The sequence below is a fragment of the Microcaecilia unicolor genome, chromosome 8, assembly GCF_901765095.1.
Source record: "Microcaecilia unicolor chromosome 8, aMicUni1.1, whole genome shotgun sequence".
Classification (NCBI taxonomy): domain Eukaryota; kingdom Metazoa; phylum Chordata; class Amphibia; order Gymnophiona; family Siphonopidae; genus Microcaecilia; species Microcaecilia unicolor.
In genome coordinates, this window is record NC_044038.1 from 60630709 (window position 1) to 60654807 (window position 24099).

The 24099-nt window shown below is 45.9% G+C and overlaps 1 protein-coding gene across 2 annotated transcripts in view; it reads right to left on the minus strand.

The window, feature by feature from the left end:
* Positions 1–24099, minus strand: part of LOC115475870 (thioredoxin domain-containing protein 3 homolog) — a 199188-nt gene that overhangs the window by 150079 nt on the left and 25010 nt on the right. For both annotated transcript variants that reach the window (XM_030211926.1, XM_030211927.1), the window contains one exon: positions 11584–11646. In XM_030211926.1, the coding sequence (XP_030067786.1) occupies positions 11584–11646 (63 nt within the window). The remainder of the gene's footprint in view (positions 1–11583; positions 11647–24099) is intronic.

The window sequence follows — 24099 nt, forward strand, 5'->3', positions numbered from 1 at the left end:
ACACTTCCAGTGGTCCCACAGTTCCCAGAAAGCACTCACAGACCCAACACACAAATCATCAGGATTCTTTATCAGTTAAGACGGGCAGAGGCAACAAACTAAAAGGAATGTTTATTGTCTGAAAAACTGAACAGTGAAACAGAAAAAGTGCAAAAAGCAGAACAATAACACGTAACTTTAATATGGATCAAATATAACACTAACTAAACATTTGTATACTATCTAAGTAGTACCTGGGAAGATCAGAACATAAACTGTTCACAAAGCCTCAGCAAAGAGATCCTACTCTCTTTTCTTCCTGGCTAAGACTGGGGCAAAAGCCAGTACACACGAAATGAAATTGAGCTCCTGATCTAATCAGAGCCCAGAACAACAAGTTTGAAAGTATACTGCAGACTGCCTTTCCAATAGGCTTAAACAAAGAAAACAGCCTTGGTTCTGCAGCAGCTTCAAAACATAAACATGCACTATCTGCTGGACAAACTAGAGAAATATACTTCAAGAAATAATTAATACAAGTTACAGGCTTAAACCTACTGTTGTGTCACAGTGCCAGTTTATAGAATTGCCCTGAAAGTGCAGATTGGCCAATATTCAGTGCTATTTAACTGGCCAGGAACGGCTCCTCATGGTTAAATAGCACTTAGCCAGCTAAGCATCAATATTCAGCGCGAGACAGCTGGTTATCTCTGCTGAATATTAGCACTTAGTGCGTAACAGCTAACCGGCCATATCGCCTGATGTAACTGGCTAGCCATGAATATTCAGCACTTTACTCGCTAAATTTAGCGGCCAAATCAGACTGCCTAAATAGCAGTCTAATCTTTGGCCGCTATAAACCTAACTGGCCAGCAATGAATATTAACTTGGCCAGTTACATTTAAGCCAGCCAAAACGAATGGATATTCAATGCTGGTCACCGGAAACAGCCTGGCATTGAATATCCGGGCTCAGCGCCGATCATGACACTGAATATTGGCTGGAGAGCATCTTTCATACCTCTAGAACATAACAATTGCCATACTGGATCAGACCAAAAGTCATCCAGACAAGTATTCTGTTTTCAACAGTGGCCAATCCAGGTCACAAAAAATAGATAGATTCCATGTTATTTAGCCCAGGGATAAGCAGTGGGCTTCCACAAATCTACCTTAACGGTGTCTTAAGATATGCTTGCTTTCCATGTGTATACCCCCTGCACATATTTATAATAGCCATTTTCCACATGTAAATTATGCTTTAGACATTGAAAAGGATTTACACATTTACCCTTTTAAAAGGCAATTCTATAATCTAGGTGCCCTTAGTTCTATGTCCCTTATCCATAAAAGTGCCAACAGGGCACCTAAATGCTATTCTTCAAATACCCACTTAACTTACATGGCACATATCTGTAAGGGGGTGTACACACAGGTGAGACATGGTAACATATAGAATACTAAGATACAACAAAAAACACCAAGAGCCTTCAGAAATGGGACACAGTTCCTTTTATTGTGAAAATCAACTTTCCAATGTGCACCTAACACGGGCCGTGTTTTGGTACACAGTGCCTGCATCAGGGGTCAAATATGATCTAATATGAAATGAATACTGTGTGCAGCAACCAAATTTCTTCCTTGTGAAATAAACGAATTCTGTTTTCCATGGTCTCCAGCAGCATTCTGTGCCACAAAATTCTTCTGTGTCCCGTTTCTGAAGGCTCTTGGTGCTTTTTGTTGTATCTTGGACTTCGGTTCTGTACTTTGGACCCGCTCTGTGCTGTTGTAACATATAGAATACTGTAAATTACATGTGCTCCTACTGCATTTAGGTGCTCACACTTATGCCAGGTCTATGGCTAGTGTAACTGCAAGGGTGTAAATGCTGGGTATGCCAATAACGGGTTAAGCTTGTATTCTATAACGGAATCTGGATACCCAGACCCACCAATGGAGGTGCCCATTTATAGAATTTTCCCCTTACTGTTTTGGTGATATTGAACTACGCCTACGTCAAATGAAGCAGAAATATAGGTGCCAATGTAGAAATAACTGCTATAGCACAGTAATCTGCTTTTGCTTTGTGGAAAAATAAATCTAATTACATCTCACAATTAAAAAAATAATCTGCCAAAAAAACAAATTTCTTGGAGTCCCTTAATAAATCCCCTTGATGCAGGTTTTTAGGTCTGCATCACTGTCATGTAATATATTACTGGCTTCATTACAATATTCATGAAGTTATAAAAAGTCATGCTGCTTATGCCAGCAACATCTGGACGAGCAGAGGAAGCGCATGGACCTTATTCCCAGCATGAACTATGGGTAAGAAGCCAAAATCATTTCTCTACCTTCAATCACTACTTGAGCTCAATGAAATATACTCTAAGGGAGCAAATCTATAACTTGGTGCCACAATGGGGCACCCTTAGTGCCAGTTTTGATAACAGCACTTAGGCATGCCTAAGCCATTTTAGAATATTAGCACAAAGCCACATTTGCATGCCAATTTACAAAAGGTCAATGGCTATCATACCTAACGGCGTCATGTTAACACACACACAATTGATAGTAACACACCGATGGCCTGCCCATGGTCAGCCCACATGTTCACCTCCTTGCATTTGCGCACTAACCCCCGGATTCTGTATAATGCGACTTACGTTGAACGTGCAAATCGCCATAATCCGGATTTACGCATGCAAATTAACTAGCCAACAAGCCAATTAATGCCGGTAATTGCCACCTAACAAGCAATTGACTCTAATTGGCATTAATTAGAATTTACTCGCACAACTTTCTAAGCGTATTCTGCAACGTGATGTGTGTAAACTCTAAGGCCCAGATGCACAAAACTTTAATGACCCTTTAACGAAGAAATTTTCAACCATAACATGCATTAAAGGCCATTTTCCGACGACGCTAGCAGCTAACGAAAATGGAATACAAACGAGTCACTTCCAATTGAAATGTGAACAATTCGCAATGCACTAACCATACTGACGATTGCAATGAATCATTTACCGTGATATATTTAACGTGAAGTTAGACCTGTCGTTAAGGCCTGAGCTGTCATACAGACACTGCTCCCCGCTTCTCCCTGCAGCATAAAAATCCAAGCTGGCATGTTTGAAAATAAAAAAAACCCACACAAACACGTGGCTCCCTGCTTCCCCCTGCATAAAATTGAAAAAAAAAACCCAAACAGCAAAAAAGGATCGGGAGGGGGCAAAGGCGCTCGTCAGGAGCGTCCTGTATGGACGCCCTTGCCCCCCCCCCGAGGTCGACGCTGCCCCCCACTTCCCCCCGCTTCCCCCCATCCCGTATTAAATAAAAAATCAAAACAAAACTCCAAACTGTAGCAGCCATGGCCCCCCTACCTTCCTCTCTCTCTATTTCTCCTTCTACCACACAGCTCCACGTTACGTCAGAGGAGGGCGGGCCCAGGAAGAACGGAGGGACGTCGGAGGAGGCATCACTGATCGCCGATCAGCTGTTCTTGCCCGTGCAGCGCCTTCACACAGAAGTGAGAGGCGCTGCGCGGGCCCGGTAAGGCGGAGGGGGGGTCCGGTGGAGGGGGGAGCGGTGGCGGCGACGACCTCAGGGGGGCCGGGCAGGGGGGCAGAGGATGGCGGGAGGCGGAGCTGTGTGGTAGAAGGAGATAAGAAAATAAGTACCCATGTGCTATACAAAACAATCTCCCTAAACACGGCCAGCTCAACATACTTAGATGACCTTTCGAAAATGTCCCTCCATGTAGTTCTCAACCCAGTCTCAGGACATAGCTAGGCATTCTGGTTTTCAGGATATGAGATATTTACATAAATGCTTGCATGCTTGAGGTAATTCTCAAAAGGACACATTGAAGTTAGGCACCAAGATAAAATGCGCTAACCACAAATTCTGAAATGGCAATTGAATATGCAACTGCCATTATAGGATATTAGTGTGAGTCTGCAATTACTTTAGGTTCGAGAACTTAAGGTAGTTCGAAGGCTGAAGTAAATGCTTGCATCTAACTGCAGGCAGTTACAATTCTATAAATTGAGTGCACTACTGCTAGGCTCTCCCCTAACATGCCCAGACCCCTCCTAGGTCTACACCCCCTGGTAGATGTTGTAAAGGGGGGGGGGCGCTTCCTCCTCTTGGGTGGAGCCAGCAAGCCTGCGGGGCTCCCAGGGTTCCAGGACAGAATGCTGCTGATACTGGGACTCAGGGCCAAAGTATTTTATTATCAAGGCAATTTCATACCAAAAATCATAATATATTCTTCAAAACAAGGTACAGCCTTTTAATATAGTCTTCAAAAGAAAAAGGTACAGTTCTCATAAGATAATCTTCAAAAGAAAAAAAGGTGCAGTCCAGGTCCCAAAATCCCTCAGCAAACGCTCAGTTCCTCAAGATCTGAGGTCTTCTATTAGGGCATTAGCTTTCCCTTCCCCCTCCTTCAGAAGGGTTTAGTAAGAGTTCAGCTCACTTCCAATATAGCATAACAGTTCAGAACAAATCTTCATGGACAGTCTTTGCACATCAAACCAATACCACAAATCACCTGCCTTTTCACAGCACAGAGGGAACCCTGTAAGGAGCAGGGTTGGCAGTTTCTCCCACCTCTCAGCACCACGCCTGGTGTGGCCTCCTCCACTGCCTTCAAGTGCTGGGCAGGGCAACCTTTGAATTCTCCCACTCCATGGTAGCTGGCTCCTCTCCCTTGGGCAGCTCTAGTGACAGGCTACTTCCTTCCTCCACATACTCCATGGAATCTCTCTCTCCATTCGTCTCCCCTCTCTCCTGGTGACTGAGAGCCTCCAGGAAATCTGCTCTCCCCTTCTCAAGGCTGGGGGGAATTATATACTGATGGCGAAGCCAAGGAAACTGAACTTCATCCTTCTCTCGCCCTCTAATGGGGAAGGGAGTAACAGGCTCACCCTGCCTCGAGCCATTGCTCCCCCTGCTGGGACTGGAAATCCATTCCATCTTTTTAGGACTACTCTCCTCACTCATTCTTGCAAGGACTTCTGGGACCTGTAGTTCTGGGCTCAACTGCTTCACTGGGGAATCTCTGGGGCTTGCCTTGTCACAATGTGCACGATAGTTTTGTGGGTGCAATTTATGGAATACCAACTAATGGCAGTTTTGCACATAACTGCTAATTTGTGTCAATTAGCACCAATCAACGCTAAATGTAGCCAATAATTCTGATTTAAATAAATCAGAATCCTATATAATAATTCTCACCTCCAACGTTCTAATGTGCCTGGTACCGTGGCTCCCTCGGAGGTGGTCTGCTAGGCAGTTTAGAATGCACTGATGTCAGTGATGTCACTGACAGCTGATTCCAAGGCAAGGGGAGAGTAGGGAAACACGCGGAGCGTGTTTCCCTACTCCTCCCCCTGCCTGGGAAACAGCTGTCAGTGCTCCCCCACCTCGGCGCAACACCCAACCCCTGCCCTACAAAACCACGAGCCAGGCAGGGGGAGGAGTAGGAAAACATGCAGAGTGTGTTTCCCTACTCCTCCCCCTGCCTACCAATCAGCTCTCAGTGCCCCCCCTCAGCGCAACACCCAAGCCCCTACCCCCCCTCTCGGGCACATCAACTCCCTCGCCACCCGCAGCCACCAATACTAATGCTGTCCGGCCGCTGCTGCTTCTCCTGTGGAGCATCAGCGGCCGGTACAAAAAGAAAAAAGCCAAAAAAAGATTTTTAACCTGAAACGCGGCTCCGTAGATAGCCATCTGGCATTGGCTGTCATCACTGCAGCCGCTCCTCCTCTCCCTTCCACGTCACTGCCCCTGCAGGAAGACCCCGGAGGAGCGTAACGACGTCAGAGGGGAGAGGAGGAGTGTCTGCAGAGATGACAGCCAATGCCAGATGGCTGTCTAAGGAGCCATGTTTCAGGTTTAAAATCTTTTTTTGGCTTTTTTCTGTTTGTACCGGCTGCTGCTGCTCAACAGGAGACGCAGCAGCGGCCGGACAGTGTTAGTATTGGCGGCTGCGGGTAGCGAGGGGGTTGATGTGCCCGAGGGGGGGTAGGGGCTTGGGTGATGCGCTGGGGGGGGGGGGGGAGGGGGTTGGGTGATGCGCCGAGGGGGGAGGGGAGGGTCGCTGGACATGGGTGGCTGGAGGGGGGCAGGGGGAGGAGAGGGTCGCTGGACATGGATGGCTGCGGGGGGGGCAGGGAAGAGGGAGGTGGGGAGGGGGTCCTGAGACCAGATGGGTGGCTGCAGGGGCGGGCAGGGGAGACAGAAGGGACGCTGCAGGGGGGGCAGGGGGAGAATAGGGTCACTGGACATGGGTGACTGCAGGGGGGCAGGGGAGAGAGGTGGCTCGCTGGACATGGGTGGCTACAGGGGGGGCAAGGGGAAAGAAGAGGAGGGTCGTTGGACATGGGTGGCTGCAGGGGGGCAGGGGAGAGGAGGGTCGCTGGACATGGTAGCTGCAGGGGGTGAGGAGGGTTGCTGGACATGGGTGGCTGCAGGGGGAGCAGGGGAAAGAGGAGGGCTGCTGCACATGTGTGGATGCAGGAGCAGAGGAGGGTTGGTGGGGAGGGGGTCCTGAGACCAGATGGGTGGCTGCAGGGGGGGAAGGGGAGACAGGAAGGACACTGCACAGGGGGGGGATTACCTTGCTAGCGCCCGTTTCATTGCCTACCGAAACGGGCCTTTTATACTAGTAAAAACATAACCATCATCACCCCCCCCCCCCCCCCACACACACACACACACACATAGCAACATCATAAGTACATAAAACTCTACTAAGCTAAATGCTTTTACTACATTCTCTGGCAATGAATTCCAGAGTTTAATTATACGTTGAGTGAAGAAAGATTTTCTCCAATTTGTTTTACATTTACTACTTTGTAGCTTCATTGCATGCCCCCTAGTCCTAGTATTTTTGGAAAGAGTAAACAAGCGATTCACGACTACCCATTCCACTCCACTCATTATTTTATAGACCTCTATCATATCTCCCTTCAGTCATCTTTTCTCCAAGCTGAAGAGCCCTAGCCGCTTTAGCCTTTCCTCATAGGGAAGTCATCCCATCCCCGTCATCATATTCATCGCCCTTCTCTGCACCTTTTCTAATTCAACTACATCTTTTTTTGAGATGCGGTGACCAGAATTGCACACAATATTTGTGGAGTGGTCGCATCATGGAGCAATACAAAGGCATTATAACATCCTCATTTTTATTTTTGTATATTCCTTCCTATACTAGCCCTGTAATATGGCCTTGATAGCCCTCTGTTTTCCTAGCCTTGCTGTTATCAGCATATTTTTAGTTTTTTTTTTCCTGCAGCTGCATTTAAGCTACAGTGCTTTCTCAGTAAGTGGAAAGTACATATCACATGCCAAGCAGAAAATCGGGAGGAACTGAGGCTATGCGGCCCATATATGGCAGATACAAATGGATATAATCTTGATGGTGATGAGACTGAGGACCCTGCAGACTCCAAGATGTTCCAACGGACATATGTATTCAAAGAAGAAGGACACCAGATGTTTCATAATACTTACTTGTTTACTACATGGTTTGCACGCTGTGAGCACGCGTTACTAATAAGGAATTAGCCAACTGCCACAAAGTGTGCATGTGAACACAAGTAGGAGAGGATGGTAGAATACAGGAAATTGCCATTTTTGTATATTACTATATTGTGTAATGGAAGGAAACAGGAAGATCCATATATGATCACAAGTTAGTTTAGGAGAAATCTCATGATTTAGGAGAGACAAAACTTACAACAGTATATATGTGATAACTAAGAGAGATGTGCAGAGCAGTTTTGTTATTCAGTCTGTGCTTCTGGCTAATGGGTGAAAACCTGCTCCAGAGAGAACAATTATTTTGTATTGGCTTAGTGAGATACCAATAAAGATTTTTACTGGTTGCGCCTATATCTAAGTCTGATTGTCTCTCTTATTCCAGCCTCTAGTGTCCTCTCCTCCTAGGGGGCAAGGGACTGAAGAGAACATTACACTTTCCATTCCTTTCCTAATAATATCTAATATTCTATTTGCTTTCTTAGCCACTGCCACTGCACACTGAGCAGAGGGTTTCAACGTATCATCAACGATGACACCTACTGTAGATCCCTTTTCTGGTCAGTGACTCCTAATGTGGAACCTTGCATTACATAGCTATAGTTCGGGTTTTTCTTTTCCATATGCAGCACTTTGCACTTGCTCACATTAAACGTCATCTTGAATTTGGATGCCCAGTCTCCCAGTCTTGTAAGGCCCTCTTGTAATTTTTTACAATCCTCTTGCAATTTAACAACTTTGAATAACTTTGTGTTGTCAGCAAATTTAATTACCTCACTAGTTACTCCATCTTTAGATCATTTATAAATATGTTAAAAAGCAGCGGTCCCAGCACAGACCCCTGAGGAACCCTACCATCTACCTCATTGAGAATACTGACCATTTAACCCTACTCTCTGTTATCTATCTTTTAACCAGTTTTTAATCCACAATAGAACACTACCTCTTATCCCGTGATTCTACAGTTTCCTCTGGAGTCTTTCATGAGGTACTTTGTCAAATACCTTTTGAAAACCCAGATACACAATATCGACCGGCTCACCTTTATCCACATGTTTGTTCACCCCTTCAAAGAAATGAAATAGATTGGTGAGGCACGATTTCCCTTCACTAAATCTATGTTGGCTTTGTCTCTCATTAATCCTTGTTTTTAATATGCTCTGCAATTTTATTCTTTATAATAGTCTCTGTAAAAAAAGATCTCTCCCACATGAGCAGCAACATCCAGCTCTCCCTATCACTCCCTTAGAGATCCTATGTACTTGTCCCAAGCTCTCTTGAATTCAGATACTGTTTTCATCTCCACACTTCCACCGGGATGAAGTTCCACAAATTTACCACTTTTCTGTGAAGAAGTATTTCTTCGGGTTACTTCTGAGTATATCCCCTTTCACCTTCATCCTACGCTCCCTCATTCCAGAGCTTCCTTTCAATTGCAAGAGACTTGCCTTCTATGCATAGGTATTTAAATGCCTCTATCATAACTTCCCTCTCCCTCTTTTCTTCCAAAGTATACATATTGAGATTTTTAAGTTTGTCTCCATATCAAGAAGACCACTGACCATTTTAGTAGATGCCCTCTGGACTGACTTCATCCTGTTTATATCTTTTTGAAAGTGCAGTCTCCAGAACTGTAAACAATATTCTAAATGAGGTCTCACCAGAGTCTTATACAGGGGCATCATCACCTCTTTTTTTCTACTGGCCATTCTTCTCACTAGGCACCCAAGCATCCTTCTAGCTTTCATCATTGCCTTTTCTACCTGTTTGGCCACCTTAAGATCATCATATACGATCACACCCAAGTCCCTCAAATGGAGACGCCCATGGGCATGACATGAACCCTGGCAGCGCTATAGAAATGCTAAGTAGTAGTAACTGTTGAGGCCATGTGACCCAACAGCCTCAAAAACTGCCAAGTTGGGACATTCTGGCTGCTGTGGACCTGGGTGACAATGGCTATCAGAGCATCTGCCCGTACCTGCGGGAGGTAGGCCCAAGCTTGTACCATGTCTAGCAGGGCTCCAATGAACTCCCAACTGCTGTTCAGGGTGCAGGTGGGACTTTGGGTAGTTGATGATAAACCATAGTAGCTCCAGCACCAGAATAGTCCTATGCATGGACTGAAGATCACCATAGGGTGGTGTGGCAACTGGGCCTTCTTGAATCTTGTTGCCTTTTGGATGTGATACATTGAATCCACCTTCTTAGGGACAACCTGCACAGAGAGATGGGTCTTCTAATTCTTTCTCTGTGCATCCCTGAAGGCAGCATGAAGGGATACAGTGACCACCTCCCTAGGGACAGAGTCATAGTCCAGAATGGAAAACAACTCTGCCCTAGGCTCATCCTCGGTCCCCAACTTAAAGGGGATAGCAGCCACCATCTGCTTAACAAAACTGGCAAAGGACAGGCCCTCAGATGGAGATTTCCTTCTTTCTTGTGAAGGGGAGGGATCTGAGATGACACCATTAGACTTCTCCTCTGAGATGTAGTCTGGCTCCTCATCAGAGTCCCATGACTGGTCTGTCTCAGACTCAAAAAGCTCCTCCTGGGAGAAATGAGTTCTCACCTACCTCAGTATATTGGAGCATAGTCCAGGCCAGTCAGGGTGCCGAGTTGAGGACGCGCCACCCAACCCCGAGGAAGCTTCCTCTCCCAAAGTCGAGTGAGATACTGCATGGGCTGGCCCAGATTCTGATGCCCACCAAAGCAACAGCATTGGCGGTTGCTCCGCAGGTAAGACCAGGGCCTCTGAAGAATGCTGGAGCTGTGCTGTGGCTGGCACAAGTACCATCATTGCCAATGCACTTGGCTGCTGCACCAAGGTCGCAAGCTCCTCCCGGAGGATTGCCTGGAACCAGTCGTCAAGGACAGCCATTGTTAAGAGTGGGGTCGGTGCCAGTGTGGAGACAGCCTGTGAACCTGTTGTGCTGAATCGGAAGCCTGAGCCTGGCTGGAAGGCAGCTGCAGCGTCGGCACCTCCTCAAGAGAGAGGGAACGCTCCTCTCAATGCTTCTCGGATATTGGCAACCCTGATGCCCTAGTGATCCTGGAACCGTGCTTAGATGGGGACCGATGCTTGCTGTTCTTAGGCTTGCCTCAGTGGAGCCCCACAGTACTGACAAGAATGACGTTGAATCCTCCCATTCTCCTCATGTTGGGTCTGATACAGACCACTCCCGGGGTACTAACATAGTGCCCAATGTCAAGGCAAGTGGAGACCTCCTTCATGCCATTGCAGTGCCAGTGTCTGAATGATCTTCCTCAGCTATCAGGGCCAATGCTTCCAATGCCGACGTCGATGGATCGGACTTGGCACCAAACATTTTTTAGCGCAGGATCTCTCTGGCCCCAAGCACTGGAGACACCAGTTCTGTGGATCAGTCCCAGAGATGACCAGATTACACTGGGAATCTTCGGGGACATGGAAAGGAAAATAGATGACACCAAATCAAATGTCTCATTGGTGAGGGTGAATAGAGGCCACTCACCCCCCCCCCCCCCCAAAAAAAAAAAGTTCAATGCAACCCAGCTGGAGCTTGGGCCTAAGGGGGCCCTACAGCCAAAAAATAAAGGATACGTCAAACGTGGAACTAGACAAAAATAACTAGGGACACTAAAGGGAGCAAAAAAAGTAAAATAAAGAAGAAAAAGATCTGAAAAACCTTGCGAGGAAGGCACCAAGGTAAAAAATACAATGAGCACACCGAGGAGAGACCAAAACCACAACTTCTCTTCTCCACACAAAAACAAAGACTGCTGGTCCTGAACTCACATGTAGGGCGGGAAGGCATCCATGCATGCATGGTGGGATGCTGCCAAAGGTCTCTTAAAGAGACAGAGCGCTGGGCAGCATCCACACCAGGCTGCACTGGATGACACTACCCAGTTGTGAGAAGAAATGGCCTGCTCGTCCTCAGAGAATCATAGCCAGTCTTTCTTCTGCTTCAATTGACCCATGATATTATTAATATGATTAGAAGTAAGATGATAGACAGGATATAAATATATTAAATGAAATGAAAACATTACATCTGCCTCTACATCTTACCTTCTGTCCTGTAACTTCTGCTTGGAGGGGGAATGTACTTCAGTGTAGGGCGATTCACAGGATCTAAGTGTAAAAGAAAGTGATGAAGGAGACCACCACATATGGCAAAGGCTCTCAAAAGAGCCAAACTGTCATTCAGATATAACAGAGCAACACAGGATATACAACACCAAGGACTACTACTGTCAACCATAAGAGAATGGAAGGAAAAAAGGAATAAAGAAAGCAAAAACAGAAATGAGAACTGACAGAGAAGAAAAGAAAACAAATAGAAAGAAGAAATTAGAGGGAAAAAGAAAAGAAAAAACAGCCTAATTATTCTAAGGTTCATGTGGCTCTTTTAAAGAGTAAGGTTAGCATTCAGAAACACTCGTGGTTGTCACTGCTGCCAATCGTATAAGTGTTTTGTTTTTTTGTTTTTTTAATCCATCCCATATACATGGATAACTTTGCCTGTTTAAAGTGCAAAACAGCCAAAGTTATCTGTTTAAAAAGGGGGTGTGGTAGGGGCATTCCATGGCTTTCCAATAAGTTAGTTGTTTAAGAAGTATAATTCAGCCACTAAGGGGGGAATTCAATATTCGACACCCAAAAAATCGGCACAAAAAAAAAAAACACTATTCTAGTGCTTACACCCAGGAATTGTGCCTAACTTTAGGCACAGCCATTTGCACCAACTGAAACATGGGGCAAATCTTCATGCCTAAATTAGGCACATATCTCAATTATTCTATAGCTACCCGTATAAATTTTAGGAATACTCCCATTCTACCCATGATTTCTGTGCCCCTTTTTGAACTTGTGCCTAAATTTAAGTGTGAATATTTTAATTAAATCTAATTAGTACCCATAATTGCTTAACAAGTCAATTATTGATGCTAATTAGATTGTTATTCAATTAAATTGCAAATTTGAACGTAATTTTTAGCGACTTTTATAGAATTTGGGATTAAGAGATTAATTTTATAAAGGGCCATCTATATTTAGGCACCTACAATACATCTTTTTGGAGCCTATTCTATAAAGAAAAGTGGGCACCTACCATTCTTTACAGAATACCAGCATAACATGCCAAGAATGTGCCCATATTCAAGGCACAATTGCAAATGCCAGCCATAGATCTGGCATAAATGCTTGTACCTAGATCAGTAAAGTATGCACATAGATTATAGTATACTATCATCTGTACACATACCTGTACACCCTGCCCACACTCTGCTCAAATTCCACTTATGTAAACACCAACCCATGAACTACACACTACTGCACATATACACATGTTTATAGCCAATATGCTTGTCAACATACCATCATAAATTAATAGTATACCAGCATTTGCACATGGCTCCTTATAGAATTACCCCTTTAGGAGGTAATTCTATAAAGTGCATTAAAATTTAGATAGCAAAATTCAGGGAGCTGAGCACCAACTCTAAAAAATCACAAAGCTCCGATGCATGATACCAAGTAACACTACTGAGTACACAAGTATCCTTGAATGCTTAGACCCAAATCCTGGGGAATACCCAGCCGATCGATCATGGACCAATTTTGACCTGATTTCAGTAAATGAACTCACACACTGGCTCAGAAAATATACCAAATCTCAATGCAAACTTGACATCTGCCCTACCAGCCTAATAAGATCCGCACCCAAACAATTCATGCAAGACCTCACGAACCAAGTAAACTATAGACTCATAAATGGTCTCTTCCCCACGGAAAATGGAAACATGCTACTCACTCCGCTGCCAAAAGATGCCAAGAAAAGCACAATGGACTTAACCAACTACCGACCAGTCGCTTCTATCCCACTCACTACAAAATTGATGGAAGGCATAGTAACGAAACAACTCACGGAATACCTGACCAAACACTCAATTTTACATGAGTCTCAATCAGGATTTCGATCGAATCATAGCACTGAAACTGTACTAGTGTCGGCAATGAACTCATTCAAAAAAATGATCGCAACCGGCAAGAACATACTCATACTACAATTCGACATGTCTAGTGCCTTCGACATGGTGGATCATGAAATTTTGTTACACCTACTAGAGTACTTCGGAATCGGAGGCCCAGTTCTCAAATGGTTTGAAGGATTCCTCACCACCAGATCCTATCAAGTAACAACGAATACGGACAGATCGCCACCATGGATACCGAAATGCGGAATTCCTCAAGAATCCCCCCTCTCACCAACTATCTTCAACCTAATGATGATACCATTAGCCAAACTCCTAGCCAACCAAAACCTTAACCCCTACATATATGCCGATGACGTTATGATCCATATCTCGTTCAAAAGTGACTTAAACGAATTAACCAACGAGATCAACCAGAGCTTCCAGATCATGCACTCTTGGGCGGACTCATTCAAGTTAAAACTCAATGCAGAAAAAACTCAATGTTTAGTTCTCACCTCCCAATACAACACAAACAACTACCCTACAATAACCACCCCCCACTGCACACTTCCTATCTCAGAAAACCTGAAAATTCTTGGAGTCACCATTGATCGAAACCTCACTCTCGACACCCACGCGAAGAATACAACGAAAAAAATGTTCCAATCAATGTGGAAACTCAAAAGAATAAAACCTTTTTTCCCAAGAAACATCTTCCGCACCCTAGTACAGTCATTAGTACTAAGCCACTTGGACTACTGTAACGCTCTGTACGCAGGCTGTAAAGAACAGACCATCAAAAAAACTCCAAACAGCCCAGAACACCGCAGCCAGACTCATTTTTGGAACACCTTATACGAAAGTGCGAAACCCCTAAGAGAAAAACTGCACTGGCTCCCACTCAAGGAACGAATTGAGTTCAAGATCTGCACGACTGTACACAAAATCATTCACGCAGATGCCCCACTCTATATGTTAAACCTAGTGGACTTACCGCCCAGAAACACCAAAAGATCGGCCCGCAAATTCCTCAATCTGAACTTCCTCAGCTGTAAAGGAATGAAATACAAACAGGCTTATGCTACTACCTTTGCGTACAAAAGCACACAGTCTTGGAATGCACTACCCATGGCCCTGAAAACCATGACCAATCTAACCAGCTTTCGCAAAGCTTTGAAAACACATCTCTTCAACAAAGCCTACAAAAGTCACCCTCAATGAAACAAATCATTCCTTAAACCACCCAAGTACACCAAAAAACACCTCTCACATGACCCTACCTAATACCTTCCATCTAAATCCTCTTTCACCTCTGCTTATGATCGACTGTTTTTAAATCATGTAACGACGTTATCATATCTATACTCTGTAAGCCACATTGAGCCTGCAAAAAGGTGGGAAAATGTGGGGTACAAATACAATAAATAAATAAATAAATAATGGCATCTGGGAGCCCAGATTCCGGTATAGAATATTGACATAAATCTATGTCAATGTCAATGTGGTACTTTTTGACTGCTATTTTCCTAAGTAGAGTTCATAGCAGTTTACAGAAACAAGTAAAAAATACATTGTTAAGAATTACAACAGTAAGAAAATATAAAATATAAGGTGACATACAAACAATGTCAACAGAACAATGGCCGTCGTGGTGACCGATCAAAAAAGTATGTCTTTAGTGGGGGGGGGGGGGGGGGGGGGGGGTTTGAAACCTCAAATAATTTTGTTCAGTCCTGATCTGGAAAGAAAGAGTATTCCACAATAACTGTTGAAAATATAGTCTTGACTATTCTTAAAAAACGCACTTTTAAAAAATAAATTGAAGGATTAAAAAAATGGGAGGACAAAGAATTAATTGTTCACGTAAACGAGAAAATAAAGCAAATAAGGCCCTAGAGACCAAGTTTATCTGCAGTTCAGCAGCACTACACCATAGATGATTTGAAATAATAAGCAAGCCACTTTAAATAGTATATGGTTGTTTACTGGAAGCAAATGTAATCCTATATAATAAAACGCACCTCCAACATTCTGAAGCTGACTGCATGGCTGAGGCATTCCTGCTCTCTGTATCCATCTCCTGAATTGACATCACGTACTTCCGGGTTCGTCACAAGCAGAAGTGACCAACCACATGAGGTTTCTCGACTTCAGAATGTTGGAGGTGCATTCTATTAAATAGGATTGGTCAGTTCCTTGAAGCACAGCCAGAGCTCAGCGTCCTGCACAGTAACGCTCAGACACCAGAGAGAGGGGGGGGGGGCTGACACCAGAGGGGGGGGAGATATCTCTGTCACACGCACACACTCTCTCTCACACACACACACTCTCTCTCTCTCTCTCACAGTCAATGTCTTTCTCTCTCACACACTGTCTCTCACACACTCTATGTCTCACACTGTATCACATTCATGCTCTATGTGTCACACAGTCACTCACACACTCTCTTGGTCTCATACACTCAGTCTCACAGAGAGTCTGTGTCTCACACACTGTCTTGTCTTCACGTTGGTGAGCCCTTAGGTCCCGCAAGGCCGAAAGACCTCAGAGGACAGCCGTGCACCCCAATCTTCACCCGCGGCGACCGCCGTTCACCGGAGGTTGAGCCCCCAGCTGCAGGCGGTCAGCAGGACTGCTGGAACCGCGGGGTGGACGGCTGACCTGGCTAGTGTCGGGAGTTGCGGCCAGCAGACACAGTCGTCAAGCGCAGAATAGCTCTCTAGACAGGTGGATAGCAGTCCACGGTCAAAGATAGCACAGTCACTGGATAACGGCTAGCAATCCGTGATCAAGGATAGCACAGTCTCTAGATCACGGCTAGCAATCTGTGGTCAAGGATAGCTCAGTCTCTGGATAACGGCTAGCAATCTGTGGTCAAGGATAGCACAGTCTCTGGATAACGGCTAGCAATCTGTGGTCAAGGATAGCACAGTCTCTGGATACTCCAAATGATGCAACGCGACCCGCTGCACGGGCTTCGGGAACAGAACCGGAAGCAAGGAGGTCCTCTGGTTCCTGGGTTTAAATATCGCGCCATCCCGCCCCCGGGAAGAAACCCCCCAATCCGGCCCAGGGGAGTCGGCAGAGCCCTAGGATTGGCTCTGCCCAAACTCCAGGCGGAGTCATCGCCCGGGTTCGCCAATCTGGTGCGAGGTAGGCGGAGCTCCAAAGCCCTCCGGCTCTGGAGCGAAGGAGACGTCGGCTCCGGCGCCGCCATTTTGGGCGGCGCGAACCTCTTCCCGACGTCCCCTCTCCAAGAGGCCGGCGTTCGTCCTCGCTGGCCGCCGATCCCGGCCTGACCTGCCAGTCCTGCGGCAGTGCCGGCTCCTCCATGGAACCTCTCTGGCCGTCCTCCGGTGCCGCGGAGGCCGCTGGCTCCCGCTCCCCACAGCGGGAGAGCAGGTATGGGCGCGGGACGCAACACACACACTCTCTCTCTCTCGCACACACTGTATCTGTGTGAAACACACTCTCTCTCTCTCTCACACTGTGTCTTACATACACACTTGCACACACTCTCATTCTCACACACAGACACTCTCTCTCTCACAGACACACTCACACCCAGACTCACTCTCTCTCTCTCTCACACACACACACTCGCACATTCACTCTCTCACACACAGTCACTCTCACATACACTGTCTCAAACATACACACTCCGAGGAAAACCTTGCTAGCGCCCATTTCATTTGTGTCAGAAACGGGCCTTTTTTACTAGTTTTATATATTTAAATCATTTTTATTCAGTGGCAAATGGAAAAGAAACATACAAACTGCAGCAAAACAGTAATGTCAAAGTGTAGAAGAACAGAAACCAAGTTCCATATGGCAAGGAGCACACTCAAACCATTTTAAGTAACTACTACACCACCCAACCCCCCCCCCCCCCCCAAATGCCCCCTCCGGGTGACCACACCTAGGACACACCACCGTGGTTCAAATTTTCATCAAGTATGCCTGCATGGGAGAATAGTACAAACACATATTGACCATTCCCAATGAGGCACATGATCAGTAAAAGTATGAATCCACTTTATCCCAGCTAAAAGACAGACAGCCTCCACTAGAGCACTCAAATCGGTGGTCCAGGCTCTCTACAGGCATTCAAAGTTGGGAGGAGCAACCTCATCCTTCATATGATGATGATGAAAGGTGAGGGGGGCCTTCTGCTGAATTTCCAAGGTCAAGGCTTCGTCTAAAGACTCGTAAACCTCTCCAGTTAGCTTGGCGCAGTCCAGGGAGGCTAAATAATGTCACAATTGCAAATAAGAAAAGGTCTCTTTGTGAGAAAATGGAAGTCAATTTGTAGCAAGTCAAACGGTTTCAGAGTGCCACCTTCCTGGAGCACCTAATGTAAATACTGGAGTCCCTTCTTCGCCCATTTAGATAAGAGTTTTGAGTCCATTCCTGCGAGAATGCCCGATTGTTGTGTATCAATAGCAAAGGGGTGACAGTAGGGTCCAACTGATGAAATTTGCAGAGCCAGCACCAGGTAGAGTGGATAGGGTGGAAGTGAACATAGTGCTGAGGTATGACTGGAACTGCCCTGAGAGGTGCATGCAAATAATAACTAAATTGAAAAGGCCTCAGGAGATCCAGTTCCAGAGAGGTACAGAAAAGTAGTTAGTATTTCGAAATCAGTCATTTAGGTGGCGCATGCCACAGCTTATAGTAAGGTAGCATATACTAAGTAGGACCACACTCCCTCTATCCTGTGGCAAAACCGCCACTTTAAGAGGAAGCCGTGGTCTCTGACCCTGCCACAAATAGCATTGTACTATCCTGTTCAGCTGGTGCTCATCTTTAGCTTTCAAATACAGAGGCAACATTTGAAACCCATACAACCAACAGGGTGCCAGTAACATATTAAAAAGACTTACCCGCCCCAGGAGAGAAAGAAGATATGCCTGCCAGGTCTGTAATTTGGCTTTGGTGGATGCCAATAGGGGTCCTACATTTAAGGAATAAAGGTGAGACAAATTAGGAGGAATGTGCACCCCCAGATACTTGAGAAGAGACTGCGGTCTGCTTATCACAAGGGAAAGGGACCCTGCCACTGGGCCCAAACTACGGGCTAAATTTAATTGAAGAAGAAGAAGCCATACTCCTTCATCAGTTTGAGCACCACCAGCAGAGAATGCTGTGGGGAAGCATGAAAAAGATCATTGGCGAATGCCAGGACGTTTAAGGTAGACCGCCCCACAGTCGGGTCCCTCACCCCTCCACAACCCGCAATGTACAAAGCAAAGGTTCTAAAGATAATACAAAAAGGAGGGGGGAGAGCGGGCATTCCTTTCTTGTGCCCCACCCAAGTAAAAAAAGTCAGAGTGCGTACTCCATTGACCAGCAAAGAGGCCTGTGGGCATGCATACAAGACCTGAAGTGCTTGTAAAAACCAGCCCAAGATGTCCACATAATTCAACACACAAAACAAAACGGTCCAACTCACACAATCGAAGGCCTTGGCAGCATCTAAACTAATTAAAAACATGGGCTCATTGTGATGTTGACAATAGGCCAATGCCAATAATGCCTTATGGACATTGTGAAGAGACTGCCAACCAGTCATGAATCCTGTTTGATCCCCTCCTACCACAAGGAGCAGGAATTCTGACAGACGGTCAGTTGGTATGCATGCCAGAAGTTTCCCATCCACATTAAGCAGGGAGCGGCCTACAGAAGCCCAGATCATCACCTGATTTACCCGTTTTTAAAAGTAAAGTAATCAGCACCTCATTAGTATAATGAATTTGAGCCCCATTTCGCACCACTGCCTGAAAATACTCCAGCAGGGGAATGACAAAATTCACACCCATCAGCTTATAAAACTCTAATAAAAATCCATCGCTCCGCGGGGCTGCCCAGACTTCAAGCGGGAGATGGCAACTGGATTTCTTTGCCCTACAATGGATGATTAAGACAAGAGATGGCCTCTTCAGAAAAGCATGGCAAACCCAATTCTGACAAAAAGTCTGCCATCTACTCTGGTGAAAAGTCCACTCTGGTTTTATATAAAGTGTCACGAACTTGGAATATCAAACGTGGAGCCAGATGTACACACCTATGATGCACTTATTACCTCTCTTCTGAGTATCTCCAGTTTGGGCGCGCCTACACTTAGCGTGCCTACACTTTGGGCATGCCTACATGTTGGGTGCATCTACACTTTGGCGCAACTACACTCTGAGCATGCCTACTCTGACATCAGACGCCTTCACTTTAAAACCAGGAACTTCTCATTACTTCATTGCCTCAGCTACTACCTTCCTGGTGTCTGGTGCGTTTTTCTCGTTGCTGTTTTTCCTTGTTGACTACTGCCTGGACCTGACCTGTGCTGGATCGCCGCCTGCCCTGACCACTGCCTGGACCTGAATTCTGCCAGCTCTGAGCTCGCCTTCTTGTCTGAGCCTGAGTCCATCTCACCGCCCGACTCCTTAAGTCCTGCTGGCCGCCTGAACCCAGGGGCTCAACTGCTGGGGAACGGCGGTCGCTGCAGGTAAAGTGTTGGGTTTCTAACTGCTGGTCTCCGGATCAGCACAAGGGCTCACTTACTAATTCCTGATCTCTGTGACATAAAGCCTCAAAGTGTTGGACTAAAAGTTGGGCCATCTTCTCAACCTCAGAAGTCCAACCGGGAGCCAATCAGGCATCAAAGTGTGAATATGGGCTGCTGTAACTGCCACGTGCAGTGAAGACAAGCCAGGAGTGCTCCCGGTTAATTCCTAAATCGATAAAATCAATATTTACCACCTAAAAGTAGTTTTTGAGTTCTAGAGTGTAATAGAAAATTTGAAGCTGCCTGCGCAGTCAAACAGGTCTCCCTATAGGTAGCAGAGAGGGAGCACACATAGGTTGCACAAGCCTTATGTAAGGCTCTTTCCAAGGTGATTACCTGATAGGTAATGCAATCACCTCTCCACAGAGCACTGCCTTGGACGTCCCAGAAAAGAATTGGATCATTGCTATATTGGGCATCAAAGGCCTCCCACCACTTTTGGAGAAATGAGTGGAACCATAGGTTCCTTGCTAAATAGGCAGGAAAGTGCAGGCTTGTTCGTAGTGAGGCACCGCCACCAGGTCTACTTCAACAGGAGCATGGTCTGACACCGTTACTTCACCAATCCATGCTTCAGCTACCACATACAAAAATCCAGCTGAAAGCAAAAAATAGTCAATCTGAGGGAACGTCCCATGGGCACGAGACAGGAAAGCATAATCACAGGATTCAGGATGCAACAACTGCCAGAGATCCACCAAGCTATCATTTTCGCCCTCCAGGCCCAGCGACTCTGGCAACTACTTTTCAAAAATGCTGGGTAGGTCCTTCTCACATGCCTCTTCAGAAAGGCCAATGAGTCTCTAGTTATTTATTCCTCGTCCCTGTTTTCTTGATCTTCTAAGTGCCCTGTCAGGTTCACATTTTCCGCCAGAAGACGGGCCATACGCTCCTCCAAATGCACCATTAGGTCCTCCTGTGCAGTGACCCAAGTCTCCACATCCTCAAAGCGCTTTGTATGAGAATCAAAGCGCTCATGGATTTCCTCGATGCCTGCATGAACCTTATTAAGTTTTTCCTCCAGTGCCGCCGAGATGATCTTTGAAATTTCCTGGGCAAAGTCCCCGGTCAACAACATTGTCACCTGCTCGACATCCTGCACCATCTTGGGGGAAGCAGGCTTAGCTTTCTCAAGTGGCGGCTTCAGGGTTCGCAATGGCATCGAGCCACCAGCAAACAACAGCGCTGAAGGCTCATACATACAAAGTCCAAGCCCATGCAGATCTGCAGGAGCAAACAGGTTGGTAAATGTGATCCCTGAGCAGGAAATATTAAGGTTTTTCGCAAGGGTATACGTGAACTCCCACTACACGCATGCTGTTACAGTACCTTCACGGCATACCGGAAGTCTTGCCGAAGTAATTTTAACTGAAAGCTTTCATCTTTGACAGATTCCTGCCCATTGACAGAGTATGGTAGTATGTTACTAGCTAACAATTGGCTATTATTTAATTCTTATTTGTCCCTTATTTTATAATTGTGGCTACTTTGTTGTTTTATGTATTGTAAGCCACATTGTTCTTGAGTATGTTTGGGATAACGTTGGGTATAAATGTCAAAAATAAATAAATAAATACAAGCAGAGACCACAGAAAGCCTATTGTTTGAAAATTAATCTAGCTGCGGTGTTTTGGATAAGCTAAAGCTTTTTTAAATATTTAGAAGATGAACCCAAATAGAGGACATTACAATAGTCAAGATGTGGAAGTATCATCACTTGGACCAGTAGCCCAAATGCTTGTTGCTTGAAAAAAGATCTTATTAGCCGCAGTTGTATTAACATTTATATGCTAACATTTGTGTGCTCACTTACGCTGCTCTAGAGCATGCATAAATATACGTGTATGTCTGCAATGTTTTGCATGTATCCTTTGCATTTTGCAAAATATACATGCAAACCCCGAACTCTGCCCATCTCTACCTCCGAAAGCACCTAGCTAGCGCCCGTTGTACGTGCAGGACGTCAGACTCAGAAGAACAGGAAGCGTTGCAACTTGCATCCTGCACGGAAGAGAGGACTTCAGCTGGTGGGGCTTGGGGTCCCCCGCCAGCAAAGATCGGCGACGGGTTGGTGGCGGGCATGCGGGAGGGAGGGGGAGGTGGAGAGGGTCGATGGTAGGGGGTCCAGGGCGAAATCTGTGGGGGCCCAGGCCCCTGTGGCCCCACGCAGATACGCCCCTGGTGCGAGTGTGTGTGTGAGAATGAGAGTATGTGCCAGGATCCCCCCTCTCTCTCAGTTGCAGGGTCGCCCCCCCCCCTCCCAGTTGCAGGGTGTGTTTGTCTCCCCCCTCCTTTTGCACTGCAAGTTTTAAGGCACTGTCTATCCAGTTGAAAAAGCTTTAGACTTGTTTCAGATGGAACAACATTTTAAAAACGACAATGTGAAGCAGCTGCAAGTTTTTGCTTGTTTTTCAATGTATACCAATGATGGCATGCCTAGGGGAGTGGAAACAGAGATTAACCAAAGTGCTTCATTGCTTACCTAGACTTGCTTTGCTCACTTCCACTCCTGTCTATTGAACTTGCTGCAGCATCGCATAGGTTTGCTACCTTTGTTTTGAGTGAACGGGGATGACGGCTGCGCTGGAGTAGGACCCGCTGCTCTTTGCCTCCTCCATCTTGCGAGTCGCCAGTGGACACCAACCCCCGTCCTGAGCCCTCACCCGCCTCCTGCAGATTCGACACTCGCTGCAGGCGCTCGCTCGCCGTGTCGCCGCCCTTCCTCTTCATCCTCTCCAATTGAGGGCGGTTAGTGTGCACGGGTGGTTCAGGAGGTTCGCAGGCAATGTGCAACGATTCCTAGGCAGGGGGAGGAGTAGGGAAACACGCTCCGCGTGTTTCCCTACTCCTCCCCCTGCCTGGGTCGCTGTTTGCTGCTGGCTGGGTCGCAGTTTTCCTGGGTGGTGGTTTGTTGCTGGGCGTCGTGCTAGACTCGGAGGCGCAGCCAATCAGTGGCACTTCATTCATGACGTCACTTTTATCTACTCCATTGGAAGTAGACCAGCTCTGGCCGGAAGCCACGGTTCCAGGCAGCCTCAGAACGTTGGAGGTGAGAATTATTATATAGGATATGTAGGATCATTCCCTGTAAATACTTTTATACCTAGATATGGCAGAAAAGTTTGCGTGGCCAGCTTTGTACGCATAAAACTGGCTTTTATGCATAGCATTTTTAAAATTGCCTTCCACATGTATTACGCTAAATTGGAGTAATGTCAAAACATTTTTTTAAATTATATTTCATAAATTTCACAGACAGTCCAAGGAGCCCAACAGGAGATCAGCCACATTAATGGATCCAGCAATCATGAAATATATAAATCCAGTTATAATAAGCCTGATATGTTCCTACCCAACAGGTGGCATATCAACCACATATATTGTATACTGGATAATGGCGAAAACTCATTGCCCTTAATAAAAAAAAGTGCCATTTTAAAACCACATCCTCTCATGGGCCCTGGGTAGAAAGCACCCAGAGTAAAATAGATCCTTTGATGTGGCTGATCTCCTATTGGGCTCTCTGGACTGTTTGTGTAATTTTATAAGGGGTCCTTTTACTAAGCTGCAGTAAGAATTGGCCATAGTGTGCCCTTGCGTAGGTCTTTCCCATATGCTAAGGCCATTTTTACCACAGCCATAAAAAAGCCTTTTTTTCTATTAGTTTCATTTACTGTATGGTCATGTGCTAATCTCAGCCGAAATCCAGGCCAAAGTATCAGCCTGCCTGTCTGACATTGCTGCCTGGATATCTCAGTGCCATCTGAAACGAAACATGACCAAGCCTGAGATTCTTATCTTTCCCCCCTAAACCAACCTCTTCTCTTCCACAATTCTCTATTTCTGTGGATAACACTCTCATCCTTCCTGTCTCATCATCTCGTAACCTTGGGGTCCTCCCTCTCCTTCTCTGCACATATTCAGCAGACTGCTAAAACCTGCCGCTTCTTTCTCTATAATATCACCAAAATTCGCCCTTTCCTTTCTGTGCACACTACCAGAACCCTTATCCACAATTTTATCACCTCTCGCTTAGACTATTGCAACTTG